This window comes from Pholcus phalangioides, unplaced genomic scaffold, assembly GCF_987345545.1.
Source record: "Pholcus phalangioides strain wild (caught in Gottingen) unplaced genomic scaffold, Ppha-v1.0 ptg000007l_1, whole genome shotgun sequence".
Lineage (NCBI taxonomy): Eukaryota > Metazoa > Arthropoda > Arachnida > Araneae > Pholcidae > Pholcus > Pholcus phalangioides.
The window spans coordinates 15,477,262-15,495,489 of NW_028301600.1; the positions used below are offsets into that span (position 1 = coordinate 15,477,262).

At 35.1% G+C, this 18,228-nt stretch overlaps 1 protein-coding gene across 2 annotated transcripts in view; it reads left to right on the forward strand.

The window, feature by feature from the left end:
- LOC149084962 (uncharacterized) overlaps positions 1–18,228 on the forward strand; it is a 95,229-nt gene that overhangs the window by 52,968 nt on the left and 24,033 nt on the right. For both annotated transcript variants that reach the window (XM_089232704.1, XM_089232705.1), the window contains exons 6-9: positions 5,251–5,393; positions 10,753–10,901; positions 11,194–11,266; positions 12,610–12,710. In XM_089232704.1, the coding sequence (XP_089088830.1) occupies positions 5,251–5,393; positions 10,753–10,901; positions 11,194–11,266; positions 12,610–12,710 (466 nt within the window). The remainder of the gene's footprint in view (positions 1–5,250; positions 5,394–10,752; positions 10,902–11,193; positions 11,267–12,609; positions 12,711–18,228) is intronic.

Genomic DNA, 18,228 nt, shown 5'->3' on the forward strand with positions numbered 1-18,228 from the left:
CTATTTTGGATTTAGTTCTTACTAGTTCTGAGGATCTAGTTGAACATGTTTCGGTGGGGGAAGAGTTTTCTTCCAGTGATCATCGTATCGTCAGATTTCACTGTAACTTTTCCTCGGGTAAGGTTGATAACAAAAGACTGGTTCCTTGTTTTCGGAGAACTAACTTTGATGTTTTGCGAAGAAGGTTAGCGGAAGTTTTCAAAGACCGGTTGGAATCAGTAGGGGTGGTAAGTCAATGGGAAGAATTTAGTACGAAGCTGTCCTCTGTTTTGCACGACGTCATACCCTTTGTTCGAAAAAAGCGTGTTTGTACATCACACCCTCTATGGTTCACGGATAGCGTGCGGAACCTTTATCTTGAAAAGAAAAGAGCATTCAGAGAGTATAAAAGTGGACGAGGTGACCTATCATTGTTTACTGATAAAAGAAGACTGTTGAAGAAAGCGATAAGGGATAGTAAAAAGCAAGTTGAATCTAGGTTGGCAGATAACATTGGCTCTGACCCAAAATCATTTTTTCGATACGTCAATAATGGATGTAAGGGGACAGTTGGCCCCCTCTCGATAGGAGGCTCAAAAGTAGAGAGCAATGTAGGCATGTGTAGTGCTTTCAATGACTTTTTCGCGTCGGTTTTTAATGGAGATAATGATATTCGATATACGGGTGTTGCATGGGGTAATAAAACGCTCAACGATATTCAAGTGGAAGACGTGGAGGTCCTAAATCTTCTAAGAAATGTATGTGCAAGCAAAGCACCAGGACCAGATGATATCTATCCCAGGGTTCTCAGGGAAGGTGCTAATGAATTGTTGGGGCCAGTCGCACAGATATACAGGAGTAGTGTTGCTGAGGGTATCGTCCCGAGAGATTGGAAACTGGCTAACGTTGTTCCGATATTTAAGAAGGGTAGTAGAGAAGTGGTGTCTAATTATCGTCCAGTGAGTTTGACGAGCTCCCTCTCGAAAATTTTGGAAATTATCATCAAAAGGCAGTTTGTGAAGTGGATAGACGAGAATAATGTATTGTCGGATAATCAGCATGGGTTCAGGAAGGGGAAGTCATGTGTAACTAACCTCCTTTGCTTCTATGATTACGTGACTAAGGCTTTGGGTAAGAGCAAAAATGTCGACGTTGTTTACCTTGATTTCCAGAAGGCATTCGATCGGGTCCAACATGGCAAACTCTTGAAGCGTTTACACGAGATTGGAATAGGGGGCAACTTGCTGAATTGGATAGAATCGTGGTTAAGAGATAGGTCGCAACGAGTTATGGTGAACGGGGAATTCTCTGGTTGGACAGACGTCACAAGTGGAGTTCCTCAGGGAAGTGTCCTTGGCCCCATACTTTTTTCACTTTTTATCGATAAACTCGATCAGGGTATCGATGGAATTACTAGCAAATTCGCAGATGATGTGAAGCTAATGGGGGTAATCGGGAATGAAAGCGATAGGGAGTTGCTCCAGACCAACTTAAACAAGATTGCAGCATGGGCAAATGAATGGAGCATGACGTTTAGCGTAGATAAGTGCATGGTCGCTCATTTTGGTTCGAACAACCAACGGTTCTCTTACGAGTTGAATGGTGTCACTATCCCGGATGCAACTAGAGTCACCGATTTGGGAATTCTCATTGACGAGCGACTTAAGTTTTCTGAACATTGTTCAGCGGTTGTCAAAAAATCGAATAGAATGCTTGGTCTCATTTTCAAAAAGGTCTCTTCGCGTTCTCCTAAAGTCATTCTTCCTCTTTTTCGAGGCTTAGTTCGTCCTGGACTGGAGTATGCTGTAAGGTTTTGGAGACCATACCTACAGAGGGACATAGACTTGGTTGAAGGGGTGCAGAGAAGAGCTACGCGTGTCCTTATTGGCACACAGGGCTTGAGTTATGAAGAAAGACTTCATTTTTTGAATATGTTTACATTGGATGAACGCAGGTGTCGAGGAGATATGATCGAAGTGTTCAAAATTTTCAATGGGATGGATAGGATGGACCATGAACTTTTAGTACACCGCCAATCGACTGCTTTTACAAGGGGACACCAGTATCGATTGGTGAGGGACAATGCAAGGTTATGGTGTCGCAGGGAATTTTTCTCCAATAGGGTTGTTAATAAATGGAATAGCTTACCCCCGGAGGTAGTAAATTGTAACACAATTGACACGTTTAAAAAGAAATACGATAAACATGTTGGGGTAAATCGAGAAGCTATCCATTCTTAGAATAAGACAACCATAAGTAATCTTTATGGGCATCGTATAATATTTTATCATGTGTATATATTGTTTGTAATTTGTGTTAATTGCATTTTTAATTGGGTTGCTGTATTTTTGAAACATATGACAACCATATTTTTATGGGCATCTTTTTATCAGCCACCTCGTTGGGCATTTTGCCTGTTGTGGCGTTGTATTTGTATTTGCTAGTACCCTGTTTTGGCAAAAAATATTTTTTCTAACCAAATCATATGTCATTTTTCTTTAGCTCGAGTTAGTCTTATAAGATAGTTATGAATAGTGCTATGAATTTTTGTATTTTAAATTTAAAAAATTAATTTTTGAGGTTTTTTTTTATTATGCTATGATTATGTTGTCTAGGGGGGCCCTTTCCTACTTTTTTATAATTTTTGGAGTTGGTAAGTGGGAGCCTCACATTTGTGGCAGTCTAGTGGGGCGTTGTTAAATATATACAATCACATTGATCGTATCTTGAGTTCTAATTGACATACACTCACAATTTTGGAGTCTAAACTTTTTGCTGAACTTCCTACCACTCAGAGCATTAGGCTATGGTAGAAACCATAGTTTCCCAACCTTTTTTGTCGCATCGCCCAATGCAATCTAACTCTTAGGATCCTGTTATACCCGTAGCTTCTACCGCCCCGCTGGAACATTCCATTGTCCCCCAGGGGCATTAACGCCCACAATGGGAATCACTGGCATAAGCAATTCCGAGACACTGGTTGTCTGTGTAAAGGGAAATTCCCTGGCCGTCCTCACATGTCAGACGAGACTGTGGAGCGCATCAGACAAGAGTTTTGAAAGTACGAGGAAATCCACTAGCAGTGAATGCAAACATGCTTACAGAAGTTTGGAGCGAATTTGGCTTTTGAACAATTGCATTCCTAAGCGATGGATCGGCCGTACGGAACCTGACAATTCAGTTAAACATCACTGGCCTCCAAGATCGCAGGACTGAGGTGCAGTATGCGACTTCTTCTTGTGGGGGTTTATAAAAGACTGCATTTATGTGCTTCCCCCTTCCAGCTACATTAGCCGAACTGAAGATACGCATAACAGCAGCCATGGAAGCAATGAATGCAAACATGCCTGCAAAGGTTTGAGACAAATTTGAGTACCCTATAGACATATGCTGTGCATTCCAAGCTCGACATTGAACATGTCGTGAGTTATCTTGGTTAAGCAACAGCCCTGTTAATGTACAGGGTATGTCGAGCTCCTTTAATTTGGTTTGTAAAAAACTAATTAGCCACATAATATAAATGTCTTAAATGTCTATGTTCAAATTCTTCGTAATATATGTATTTCGAATCGGGTGATTCTTTTTGAAACACCCTGTACATTAACAGGGCTGTTGCTTAACCAAGATAACTCATGTAATCATTTCATATTGGCCTCTGGAAGGATGTTTAGTCTCTTGGGGTCATAAAATGTCTTTATCATCATTATGATTTTTTTTCTGTCTTTGATGTAGTAGACATAAGATTAACTAGACTGTGCTCCTACTATTGTCTGGTCCCCCTTCTTTTTTTGAAGCATGCAACCCCCATGTGACGAGTTGAATAACAAGACCATGGTATCCATGACTTGGTGCTATCTTCGTACTTGGTGACACATTCCTTGTAATGAGTAAAGAAAATTTAGATTCGTGTTTTGAAATAAAGCACATTTTAATATACAAGAGCAATAAGTATGTGGTACTTAACCTTCACAGATGAAATTCCTAATCAAAATTAGTGTGATGATTCTATTTTTGTAATAAATTAATGTTTTCCCTCTTATTCTTTTTTTTTCCGTGATTCATAATACTCGGGCGTACTCAGGATCAACCTTTGGGAAGGACACAAAAGTTTTCTTCCCAAAAAATTTTGAGAGAGTGTTATCACATCTTTCAAAATGCATTTAAAATAACAGAAAATTTGTTAAAATTACACATCGGTTTTTTTTTTATTTCAAATTTCTAAATCAAAATAATTCCTTTTCTCTAATTTTTGGTTGGCTTGGGAAGGGGGAATGAGCTCTGGGGACTCTTCTTTCTCCCCCCCCCCCCCTTGTACACCTCTGGATCCTGGTTCAGATTTTTCACAAGACCCTGTTTCGTGAGAAAACCAATAAATAAATTGTTCCGAGCTCCCGAACTGGAGCCCCATGGCCATAACATCAAGAAAAAAAATTATGGCAAATTCATAGAGCTGAAAATTTAATTTCCATGGACATTCCATGCTCAGAATATTCACATCTAACAAACTGTCAAAATCTCGCCAACTTTGTGCTCCAAATAAATTTCTCATTGGAAGACACAAAATTAGCAATTTTAAATAATGTTAATTGTAATATATTTACTTTAAATCAATGTACAATGACAGTAAACATTCTTATTTATCTAAATAATATACTTTAACTCATAACAAAGCAAAAAAAAGCATCTGAAAGGAAATTGTATGCCAATCCTCTATCGGTAATACACTTCGCAGAACAAAATATCCAATTAATAAATGTTAATACCAAAAAGAAGAGGAAATTTAACTCGCCTGTGAAAGGTAATCTTGCCACCTTTAATAAATGATACATTGTAACCAAGAGCACAGCAGGATTTCAACATATCTAGCAATTTCTTAAACACTCATAGTGTCTACCCAAGGAGTGGCCATTGGAATAACAAGGAATTTCTTCTTACTACTCGTGAAAGTACCCACTTGTCACATGGTTAGGTGTAGGAAACAAAAAGTAACTCTGCATACGCGATCTATGGTTATATCTATATGATGTGTATATCTCACTTGTTTTGAATGTATGTTTTATGTGCTGTGTTCTGTCAATAAAGTAAAAAAGTGTTTGACTATATAAACTTAAAATTTGTGTAATATCAAATAATTGGAGGTGCTGTTATAGAAAATTTGTGTTTTTAATTTTCTGAATTAATAATTAAAAGGAGAAAAAAAATTAAATTGCTGATGACAAATTATCTTACATGTTCCTTTTCATATTGATATGGGATTTCTTTTCCAAATAGAATCAATCTGTCAGAATTAAAACATATTTCTGCAATACTTGATTTGGAGAGAAGTGGCACAAAAGAGGATATTGTCAACCGAGTTCTGCTTTTTCTTCTGAAACCAAAACCATCAGGAAAGAAAGTTCCAGAAGAGAAAAAAAGTAATCTTTATGCATTTTTCCTTCCATAACTTTGCTTAAAAGCTCAAATGAATTACATTACTTAATGTCTCTTCTACGTATATATTTTATCAATGGATCAGCCAAAAAATAATACACCTAAAAAGGGTAATTCGTGTTGCTTTTTAACTCAAATAAAAATAAATCAAATAAATAGCCCTTTAAAACTTTCTGCCTCCATTTGATACTGTCAACTTGGGTGACTTTGCCCAGTTTTAAAATATAAATTGAACATTTTCATTCAACCCATTGGTTCCCCCAAAGCAGAATGTTGTGCATTGTTCTGCAACGAACTCTCGGCTGGCAGGAAATGTTCTGCAGTAAATATTCCCAAAATAGTGTTTCCTACATTTTTCTTAAAATTATTCCAGATTATTCTGCGAGATGTATGCCGCAAATTTCGGCATATTCTGCTTTGGGGCCATTGGTTAAGAGTTGAAAATAAAATAGAATTTTTATGTTTGGTTCATAGATATGATTTATGTAGTTTTTATTTTAATGGGTCACCCTTCTTTTTTTATGAAAAAATAAAAACTGTGCGTAAAGTCACCCACGTATTGTGGTGACTTTGCTCACCACCTGATTTGCGTATATAACTAGGATGTGAGTGGATTTGTGACAAATGTGACCACACGGGGTGTCAAAAGAATCGCAATGACAACAAAAATAACACAAACCAACGCAATGAAATATTATTTTTAACACATGACTTAATTATGACTCCATTGAAGCTGGTCTGTTAATAAATATGATATAAATTATAAAAGTGCACATGAAAGTTGAAATAAAGTAAATTATATGCATTAAAAATTCATTTGTTTTTATAAGGATGTAAGCTTTCTAGGAAAGAATTTCGAAGAGAACGAAGGAGAAATTTTTAAAAATCAACCGAACCAATGGCTTCATTGCAATATGAGTTAATATACAGAGAAAACAACTTAACATATATAGTCCAAAGCTTCAAGTGCGTGTTATCTTTAGAAAATACGTTAAATCTAATATTAAAAGAGTTGGGGGAAATCCAAAAAAAACCTTTCTCATTTATTGCCTAATTATCTTAAAACCAATCCCTCAAAGGTTTGGAACCATATTTGACCTAAATCTGATGATCCTCAATCTTGCAAAATTCCCAGTAAAGGGATCCCTTTTTTCCAGATACTGTCAGAGTTCAAGTTGGCTTTCTGTTCGATATTTTCTACAAATTTTTGCCACTGCCAACACTTTCGTTGATTGTTTTTTGCTAGTGTGGATATTTCAGAACTACTAAAAAATTTGAAACTGTTTTGTTGGCACTGATGAAATCCCAGATCATATTCATAAGTCACCCACTTGTCCTACTATTCCTATTTTTTTTATCAAATCATTAAAAAAATTGTGTAACTTTTTGTAAATAAAGAGGGAATCTAAATATCGCCTAGTAATACAAATACAGTATAATGCAATATAATGATTCTGTCAAAGCAGAAATCATATTTTTTAGGTTATTTGGGCTAAATGTTGGCCATTTGGGTTATTAATTCTTTTGCTCAATTTGAGCATTTGAAAACTCATTATATATGTATCAATTTAAATAGTCAAACACTTCTGTCTGGATGGAGCTAATGCTATATTTATTACTTTCTGCTTTTTGACTACTCGTGTGTGCCTGTAATAAATATACAGTATTGTCCTAACACACAAATAACCCAATAAATATTAAACATTTCACTAATAAAAGAACCAGTATTTAACAAACTCATTTAATTAGATTATCATCCACAGTTAAAACAATAAGTATTTTTATCAAGCGTACTTCTATTAAGACTATAAGAATGAAAAGTGTGAACACGAAGCATTTTCAAAAGTTTTGCAATGTTTTCATGAAAACTGAAAATACAGGTTATGATGAAAGTGTGTGGGATAATTATGAGAGATTTGGGTAGCACCATTTTTAATCATGGAGGCTCACTCTGCCGGCTGTACTTAGAATCGCCTCTCTATTTTATTTATAGTGGCTATGGCATCATCTAAAATAAAAAATTAGAGCAGGGATTCCCAACCTTTTTTCTTTCCTGTGCCCTCAGAGCAAAATGCAACCTACCTTCCTGCACCTCCTTGGATAATACGTTTTTTATCTGTTAGAAAATTCAAGGTTTTTCTGTAATTGATTACATTAATTATCCAATAATTAATTTCTATGGATTCCTTTACTTATTGTTTACTGTCTTTTTATCTATGGCTACTACTTAATTTTGGCTAAGAAGTTACTATTTTTGAAAAAGAAGCTACTATTTTTTAACATTTGGAAAAAATATTCATTGAATAGTTCTTATTCATTCCAGCTGCAACAAGTATAAATTAATGTTTGTTTGACATTTGACTGAATTTTTTGACGTTTTTGCTGAGTTGTGTGTTCATGACTGTATCAAACCCAAGCACAACATGCTAATAACATGAGGTACCGATGTAAACAAACCACAAAATAATAAGTAAATAATGGTATTCTTTCGAACCAAAATGGAAAACAAATATGAGCACTAAACAAAAAAGAAACTTCTACAATATAAAATTTATATGACATTTCTGTGAGCAGAAGATGGAGTATCAAAATATTAGTATGATCATATTTTTTTAGGAATTGAAAAATTCAATTTTTATCATTTTAATTTTCCAGAATAATCAGTCAACATGTTGTAATTTTTTTCCATCTCACACCCCAAAAATTCTCTCCCGCACTTCCAGTTGGGAACCACTGAATTAGAGTATGTACCCAAGTCATCCCAGTTTAGAGTATAATTACATTTCTAATCCTAGCAATTTCTTGACAAAAATATTAATTAACAATTAAGATTTTTTTTAGTATAAATGAGATTTCTCAACTTTTAATAATTATACTTTCAACATTTCAATGAAACATCAGTTTTTCAAAGATTGTTTTCATGAATGAACAATAACTGATATTAAATTTGGTTTCACCAATCCTCGAGTAGGAAGTCTACGCAATGTTTCATCATCTTTCCAGATATCTACTATAAGGAGTCAATATCAGCAGATGAGTCACCTTCCATTGTGAGTGATGTAACCACCTGCTTTTCTCCATTTGTCAACTATTTTTTACAAATGGATTACTAATATCATTCAAAATTTTTAAAATTAAAATAAATCAACCAACCATTTGAAAGTAATTCAATTTGAAAAATAAGCATAAACCGAAGTAGGAAATAAATTTTATTATTAAAATTTTATTTTTATTGAAAGTTCAAGTACTTTCTACTAATGAATAATTTTAAATTTGTGCCTAAATTAGCAACATAAAATGTGTGGTGCTTTTCTCCATTTTGCTCCCCCACTGACTAAAACCTAGCTATGCCACTGCTTTCCAAATTGTAAGAGCTCCCTGTACTGAGCAATTAGAGCATCAACACACCAACTTCTTAGTCATTTTTCCAGAACAGAATCTACTGTAAAGTTTACAGTAAAGCCAACAAAACTGGAACTTGCAGTTTACAGTGTAAACTGCAAGTTCCAGTTTTGTTGGCTCTCATAAGCTGTATGCAGGGTTGTGAACTTCTACAGATAGCCGAATTCAGCTACGAAAGAAACTCAATACTACAGAAATCATTTTTCCTTTACATATGTAAATATCTTTTTTTTTTTAAATATATATATCCTGGTCTCTGAGTTTCTTGAGGTATTTTACTAATTTTTATATTATTTTTTAAATCTCATCCATCTTTTCCATCCCAATAAATTCTTATACACATGTGAGAGAGTTCGAGCAAAGACAAGCTCAGACTATAAAAAAGTTGGTGATCGAATTGGCATATCGTTTGACATTAATAAGAGTGTCCCTGTTAGAATATCCCTGCCAAATGGAAAAGAATGTAGTGATTAGCTCACTATCAAGGTGACCCTAGAGCAGTGTTTCTCAACCTTCGGGCCATGAGTGATTCACAGTTGCATTTTTCTCCATTTGTTGGTCATTAGTTGTGTGCATGACTGGGCCTTCCACTCACAAAAAAAAAAAAATCAATGGGCCGCAGTAGTCCAAAGATTGAAAACCACTGCACTAAAGCATCACAATGAGCAAATAACAATCCTGCAATATTTGAACTTCTAAATCATGAAATCTGAAAAGTATATATAAGGAATATGTGAATTTTGTCTTCTGAAGGGATGCCGTGATTATTTTAGCACTAATCCTCACATTTAGTAAAGGCAATTCTGGATCCACAAAATTCACAATGACCATTTCTGAGCTGATCAAGAGAGAATTTAGATGAGTGAGGACAAATTGTAAGAGTTCCATGCTTTTCTTATGTTGTGCCACCAAAGCCCAGAAAGCTATTACTCCATTGAAGGGAAATGACACATAAACAACACAGAATGGCAACATTACGATGGTTTCTGCACTTATACAAGTAGTGTTTTCTCTAATTTTTTTTTACTGTAGAAACTCAACAACAGACACTCGTGGGACGGAAAATTTTGTTTGCTAAGTGAGAGTGTTCGTTAATAGGTTGTATAATGCATTGCATCCGTTGACAGAATTCGAAAAAGTGTCTGTTAATGAAAGGTGTCTATTAATGAAAAATTTCACTGTATTTAACTGCACGATCTGTTTTGTCTGTGCTCAAACGATAATTATGTGAAGCCAGGTCCACCCTCTCCACTCAATGCCCAATCGCACAAAAGTATGGTTTCCATCTAAATCGGCCTGCACTGTGGGCTAAATTGAGGTTTTTGGGTGGTTCATCATGCCTAGTCCGGACCGTGCTTCATTTGCACTGATAGTGTGCGGTCCAGCCCATGGAGCTTGTTGGGGAAAGCATGTTTCTTCGCAGGTATTGCAAAAGTTCTGATACGAGGAAAACGAGTCTAGGGTTGTTAGACGTCTATATATATGACCCACAAGGGCATATGCAAGGTGGGGCTGCATTGAATAATTATGAATTACTAAGGAACTCTGTAACCTCTGAAAGTTGTTTGAAGAAGTAGAGCAGCTCATATAGTCTGAGCCTCTAGGTTCCAGTGCCTGTGGGATGCATTTAAATAAAATTTCAATTAAAAGTTTAAAAATCAAATTTTTGTTTTTTTTAAATTTTTTATTGGATTACGATTGTTGTCTTTGGAGGGGAAACCACCACCACCCCCCCCCCCCATAGCAAAGGTCGGCATTCGTCACTACGAGAGACTTTGTGTCAGTATTGGCATGTTAAGTATGTGATAGATGCTCTGGTATTGATTAACATGAGTGAAATTCAACCTGAAAGTCAATTTTTTAAATCTTCATTGTTAATTTTTGTAAAACACATAAATTACATTTGTGTAAAATGTTTGTCTTTTCTTTTTTGTTTTGTAGAAAAATCGAGTAAAGCCGGGAAGAAAACGCGGGGTAAAAAGAAACAAGTCACTGCAAAAAAGTCAACTGGCGATTCTAGTGACATAGTGGATTCTACTAGTGGTTCTGAAGCTGTATTGAGTGATGAAGATAGTGAGGGAAATGAAAAGGTATAAAAAAAAGTCTTAAGCTGTTGCATATTTTTCAACAACATTTGTTTTAATTGGTAATGCTATTATTACTCCATTCAATAGTTCCCCTTTTTTCATAAATTTATTGAAATTTTGGTCTTTGTTTGAATATTGGTATTTTCACCTGTTTCTCTTTGCGATTAATTTTTTTTTTGTCACATCAGATTTATATTTTGATAACTGAAACAGTTTTTCAATGAAAAATAAATTGATAGTTTTTAGATTAAAAGAGTCTTAAAGCAATAGCTTGATGTTTATCATTTTTTAACAGTCTAAGAAAAAAGACACTCCTGGAAAAGAAAAAGGAAAGCAAAAAATGAGACCACAGAAGAAAATGAAAAAAAGTAAGTTTGAAAGTGTGACTAACAATTCAATATATCCTAGATAACATTTTAATATCAGTTGTGATTCTTTGAAGAGTTTCATTACTGACATAAAATACTTCACAAATAACTTTTAGTGTTTTGTACACTTTCGTTTTCTCATGAGGATTCAAAAAACAAAATAGATGAAAAAATGGGTTGAGGCCGCACCTTCTAGAGATAGAAGGCTTCTGCACTGTTTGCTATAAACGTCATTCAGACTACCTAGCAAGTTTGCCACATTTTGAAACACAGCATCCTATTTCGTTTCTTCTTATTTTGGCATAGAATCTTCCTGATTGGCTCACAAATACCACATGGTGATTGGATGTGTGGGCATAAAAATCGCCGATTCTGAGCCCTGTCATTTCTTTTCCGCACGACGATGATACTGGCACAAGCAGGGAATTTTTTTCCTCGAATATTCTGAGGGAAAATGGACTACTTACTGATGTCACAAGCAGAGTGTGGAGGCCTTCTATCTCTAAGAGGTGTTGGTTGAGGTCACCCTTAACTAAAGGTGAAAATTGATGGGTGTCACCAGACATTTTGAGAGTGGGGACTGTAATTTTTTGCTCTAGTCACCATCAATTTTCCACAGTGTTATCCTAGGAGAGAAAAAAATGATTTCAATCCTTGAATGTAATTTGCACAAGGTGCTAAATTGGAATGTTCATCAAGTACTCATGAGCATTGAGCACTCTAGGCAGCACCGTGGTGCTCGCGAGCAACAGGTTGAAGATGCCTGCTGTAGATTCTGGATTTAAATTGACTATGGTTATATTGATTTCCCCCCCCCCTCCTTCCCATAAAGGTCAACATTCATCACTGCTGAGAGGCTTCATGTCAATGTTGGCATGTCTCCACATATTTTCAAATTAGTGGGTTGTGATCCTGGGTTCTATTGGAAAAAATGTTTTTCTTGATGGTATTATCACCCCTCCCATTTTAGCGGTAATGTTCCAGGACACCCTGTATATATGAAATTCAATGGCAATCACAGAAAATTATCTATGTAGCATGCTTATCTTATAAGGAATCCACTTACAAATGTCTGATTATACAGAAAGTACTCCTTTTTTTTTCTTCTGACGACAGTGCACGCAAACTATGAATGTATATGAATTTCACCAAATTCAATTGATTCATTGCTTTGATTGAAATGAATGGTTTTTATTAAAAATTGAAAACATTACTTGCCTTTATATCGCAAATAATAAAATGTTTTCTAACACAATTCTCAAAAGTGCTGGAAAAAATATTTTTTTTTTCATCAATGTATTTATTGCTTAGTCCTTTATTAATTGTGCATATTTCGAATTCAGCAGTGGAATCATCAGATGGTTGTTCTGATGATGATGATGATGATGAGCAAGAGGAGGAGGAAGAAGAGAAGAAAGACTCAGAATCTTCTGACTCCCCAACAGTAAGTTTTTTTACCATTTATATGTTTACTTTATTTAATGCATAACTGCCAACCTTCGAAAGATTCACTTATAATTTCCATTGCTTCCATCAATATAAATATCCAAGCAAATGTTTTTTTTTTTCTTTCAAAATTCTTCTGGTGGAGGTCATTGTCCAGACATGTATAAAAAATGCAATTATAATATCGCATCACAAGCCTCAATGCTAAAGTTTTCATTTACGTAATTGAGATCCGATCTTTGTACAACTCTCTTTAAGAGCATATAATTTCTTTGTTCTCTCTTCTTTTGATAAGTAATATCTCTGCATTACTGCCTGACCATTAGTGACTCACAGATTATGATGTGACCATTGGAGCACACTCTGGTGCTTGTATCTCATGCGATCCTGTACCTGCAAAAGTTAAGTGCTTCTAATTTTTCCTAAGTTTTGCAATCGCGTTGATTTTATGCATGATAGCTGTCATGTGCTGAATAGTGTTTTTTTAATTCAGTTTTATTCGACTATACCTTGTTGAATTTTTTTTTTAATATGTGTTGTGAGAGAGTATGAAATTCAAAGTTAGTTGTTTGAATTTCAATGTTCTTGAGAGGTTTCATGGTTAACTGCAGATTGATGATGAGAAACTGATAATTATCGCATGAAGTTTTCAAGTCTCTTAACTGAACAGTGAATGTGCTCATGCACTTTATAGGCTCTTTTCTTTTTTTTACCAAATTCGTCATTCATTCTAACATTATTTCTATGACCCACTGATCTCCCAAATCATTTTTCATTATATTTGTGAATTTCAGTTATATATTTTTTTTTCTTTCTGCATAAAATCCTATTTTAAAGACATTTTTTATGCTTGCTTTATTTTTCTGCTTGGTTGCTCTTTCAAATTTATTTTCTAAGATTTGTATTTTTGGTTGGATTTATTCATTTAAAGTGTTTTTTTTTAATAACAGTGAATTTATATACATAACAGAGTTTAGCTTGTAGTTTGGCTTATTGTGTTTTAAATAAGTACAAGGATTGTCGTTTTAGAAATATGTGACAAGTTCAAACTTGGAATTTTTAAAAAAAAGGTGAAAAATCAAATTCTGGGGGTTATAATTTTTTTAAATTTAAACCTTTCAAATTTATGTGTTTTCGTTAATTATTTTTTTTCAATCTTACATAACTTTGATTAAAATATTTTAAGAGCCAAGCATATTTCTCTTGCTTGAGCTGGTAATCACACACAGAAAATTTTTGGAGCCAATACAAATTTTCTTGTTGCCCTGGCATCCTGGGATTTGTTAAGCCCCTGAGAGAGAGAGGCAATACTTTATATCAGGAGTGGCCAACCTGTGGCATGTGTATTGCACATGCCACACGAACGCTTTGAAAAAATCAAAAAAAGACTTTTAAACAATATTTTTTTTATGAACAATGGTCTTGTAGGCTGTCAAACCTATATTTAATATGGTAGGCACTCTTAAACCGATAACAATGTGATGACTTTCTATTCAAGGTGTTTCAATTTGGTTTTTCATCTTTGGGCATTGTTGCTGGATGTTCCATGTGTATGAGATTCAAGATCATCCACATGGGGGACATGCATTGTATAATACGATTACATTGCATATCCATGAATTCTGGGGGCGGGGGGGGGGCAGGCATCCTAAGTCCTCGGGTTCGAGTGTCTATGCCCAACATGATGTAGGTAAGATAAACTTTTCTACCAATAACTGTGCATATACAATTTACATTGCGATAATCAAATTTTGTGACTCTAAATAAAAATAATTTAGAACTCAAAAGAGTGACAAATTGGAGATTTTTACGAAAATGAGAGGACACAGTCAAACAATATTTTGCAGGAACGTAGAAAAAATGCTGCTGCCCCTGCTTTATGAAATATAGTGTGGTGCTCTCTCTCAGCTGCACGTGTGTAAATTTACTAGTCAAATCTCAGTATAACATCACCTCTTTTGACAATAAAGTGACTTTATAAATGGGATGATTTAATTACAAACAAGTATGACTTAACGAATAAACATGTGCTCTAGGAAAATATGTGCATGTACACTGTGTTCTGTTAATGGACCGACAAACTCAGAGGGTTGTTAGTAGGCATCAAGAGGAACAAAAATTGCAATGGAACATGGTATCGCAAACCACGTTGAGAGGGTGAAAATCGTAAAAAATACATGCAGGTTTCGACATCATGCTGGAACTGCAAAAAATACAATAATAACTACAAAAAGATTTATTTGATTAATTATTACAAGAGTTGTTGGAAGTGACTGCTGCTGACATCATTGCACAGTCTACAACAATGTAAAAACGATTCCCAGATGCGCTCGAAGATACCAGGTATGCTTTTGATGTTGTGTACGTCTCAATGGGGAATCAGCAAACCGTTGCAGCACAGTTTGTTCCATTTGAGGAGTTCATACATTATGCGGTCTCCCTGCATCTCTCTCCAACTGTGCTGGGTGGAAGGTCCTGTCTCCTGTAGTAGTCGATCGATCGTGGCAAAGGTAGTATGGTGTGGATGACACCTTATGAGATATTGCTGTTGGTACATCTGCTGTGCTAAGTGCCCATTGCCATCTGCTCGACCGTAAATCAAATGCATATTAGCATATTCCTCTTTCGTGTAGTCAGCCATCACAATACTCATTGAAACAGACAACTAACTGCTGCATGTGCTTACTGCAACAATAGTGTTAATTTACGTCGTCCGTAACGCTTGATCCTACCCAGCACATGTGCTTTGTGATGCTGCTTACGTCAGATATGGTGAGCGAACCCACGAGCGCATTCAGCAATCAACTTACATCTACTTTTCGTCTCCTCTGGACTCAGAGCCTGCATGCGTTTTTTGTGATTTTTACCCTCTCAACGTGATTTGTGACACCATGTTCCGTTGTAATTTTTGTTCCTCTTGATGCCTACTAACAACCCTCTGAGTTTGTCGGTCCATTAACAGAATACCCTGTATAAAAACCACAACAAAATTAAAAATACATAGTCAACTTTCAAACATCTTAGTAGTTGTTTTCTTCCTTCTAAAAAAATATAGATCAAACATAGAGCTTTTATCGGGAAATAAATGCTCATTTGCATTTGTGGCAGACTGAAGGGGGAGGGCGTGATCACAGGGATAGTCCATTTAAATGACATCCCTTGAAATATGTACAATCACATTATTGATCATATCTCACGTTCTAATTAATATACACTCACAATTTCGGTGTCAAAACATTCAGAAAAATATGCTTTATTTAAATTATTTTTTTTTAAAAAAGAGTTGTTCAAAGGTTCAACAGTCCTGTGCCCCTTTTTTAATACAATTTTTTTTTTAATGTATATAGTTAATATACAAATAATCATTATAGAGAGAGTTGAACATTAGATCAAAACTACATTAACAGGGGTGTTGCTTAACCAAGATAATTCACGTAATCATTTCATATTTACCCACTGGAAGGATGTTTAGTCCCTCGAGAGTCATAGGATGTCTATGATTGCTATGGTTTTTTGTCTGTTCTGTGATGTATATCTCACGTGTCATGAATGTTGTTTTAGTTTTATGTGTTGTTTTCTGCCAATAAAGAAAAGAAGGTGTTTGACTGTATATAAATTTAAAATTTGTATAATAAATAATTCGAAAGGTGTTATATAAAACTTGTGTTCTTTTCAACAAATTGTTATTTTTGTAAAGATTATTGCTGTGTTTGTTATTTTTTTAATCATGTTCGTACATTTTTTGTTGTATTGATTTAAATGAAGGGGGCAGATTATTCAGATTATTTTGTTTTTAATGTAAATTAATAGAACTCCACCGTAACCGCATCAAACAATCTGATAGGCAAATTATCACTTAATCACACACAGCACATGTATATATATGAACCGTTTGGAGGCTACAGCATGTCATTTTCACTTGTAATTAACATTAATCTCTCAGGGACTTCGATCAGAGATCATTGTTTTCGTCAAATAAATGTGTTAATTTTCTGTGATTATTTTCATATTATTTTCACTCATAACCACTCTTTGCTGATAGGAATAAGCTGCTCAACCACTCACACCCCTCTCCATTCAAAGTTTTTATACACTTTTCTGCTCTGTTCTGAGTGGTTATCAGTTTGTGTGCTGCAGTGGTGCAGGGTGGGACCTGGCTTCAAAAACCGGTTTTCTGCTATGCAGTGAATGTGGACTCGCCTCAATGGCATTGCTAGGAGATGCCGTATTGGTGAATGCCAGTTCAGGGCTTTGAAGTGATTTTTTTTCTCTAGACCATTCTGGGAAGCCGTAGATAAATGATAAGGCCAAGGGGGAGCCATGAGTGAAAATAATTTGAAAACCACTGTCGTAAAACTTTTTTTCTTCCCACTGTCTACCATAATTGGGTTATCTTGTGACCTGTGGAGTAGTTGTAGTACTACTACATAATACAAAAGAAATGATGTGTCATATTGAAAATAACCTGTGGACATAACCACTTCACGTACAAGCTTTTTGCAACAAATTTGGATTATCTCTATTTGAGGAATCGACAATAAATTCTAACCTAACTCCGTGTTAGAAAAGGGTGAAGGTGGAAGAAAAATATTAAAGGAAAAACAGTATAATAGATAAGCAGATAAGATAGGTTTTTTTTTTTTCAGACTCTTTCTCATCCTCACCCTACATGTTCTCTTTCACTCTTACATGTATATAGTAGAAAGGTATATATATGTGAGGGAAAAATGAAAGAGTATAGAAAAAACTGGATGGGTAAAACAACTTTGGTTCATAAGGTTTCAATGAAGCTTCACGATGGTGGGGAGAGGGGAAAGAAAATGCAAAGAACTGGATTGAATTTATTCCACTGGTGTTTGGATTAAATATTTTGTCTATGATCATAAAGGGAATAAAAAGGTTTTTTTGTGCTCAGCCATCAATGCAGATTTTTTTTTTTCTTTTCCTCCACAAAAAAGGCGTGAAATTGCAATACATTGTCGAACTCTGATAATTTAACACATTTCCTTCCTCTAAAAGAATTGCAGGAACAGATGGTAAAAATCTGTTAATTGGGGCAGCTTAAAATATCTGCAGTTTTATCTTCTAGCCACTGTGTGGCATTGTAATATCATTGGCGGTCATAATGGTTTCACTTTGTGAAAGTGTGGTTTGACCACCACTATAGTTAAATATCAGAGATAAAGATGGTAACAGTTTTGCAGCTGCTTTTGAATTTTTTTTTTTGGTTTCCACCAACACAAATCTGGCATAGCTTCCATATTCAGGTGTGAAATAAGTAGCTGTTGATAGACCAGAGTTGTGGACTATTAGGAAAGGAAGAGAAAATCATTTTAGCTGTGATGCTGAAGAAGTTTTCTTGAATGATAAAAGTTGAAATGTTTTTGCTAGAAATTGGTCTTCACTGATTTACATGAATCTTTCAGTTTTAAAAATTTAAAATCGATCGGGAAAAGAATGTTTAAAATGATTTGTCAATAAGTGTGTATTGTGCTTGAACTATATATATTTCTGAT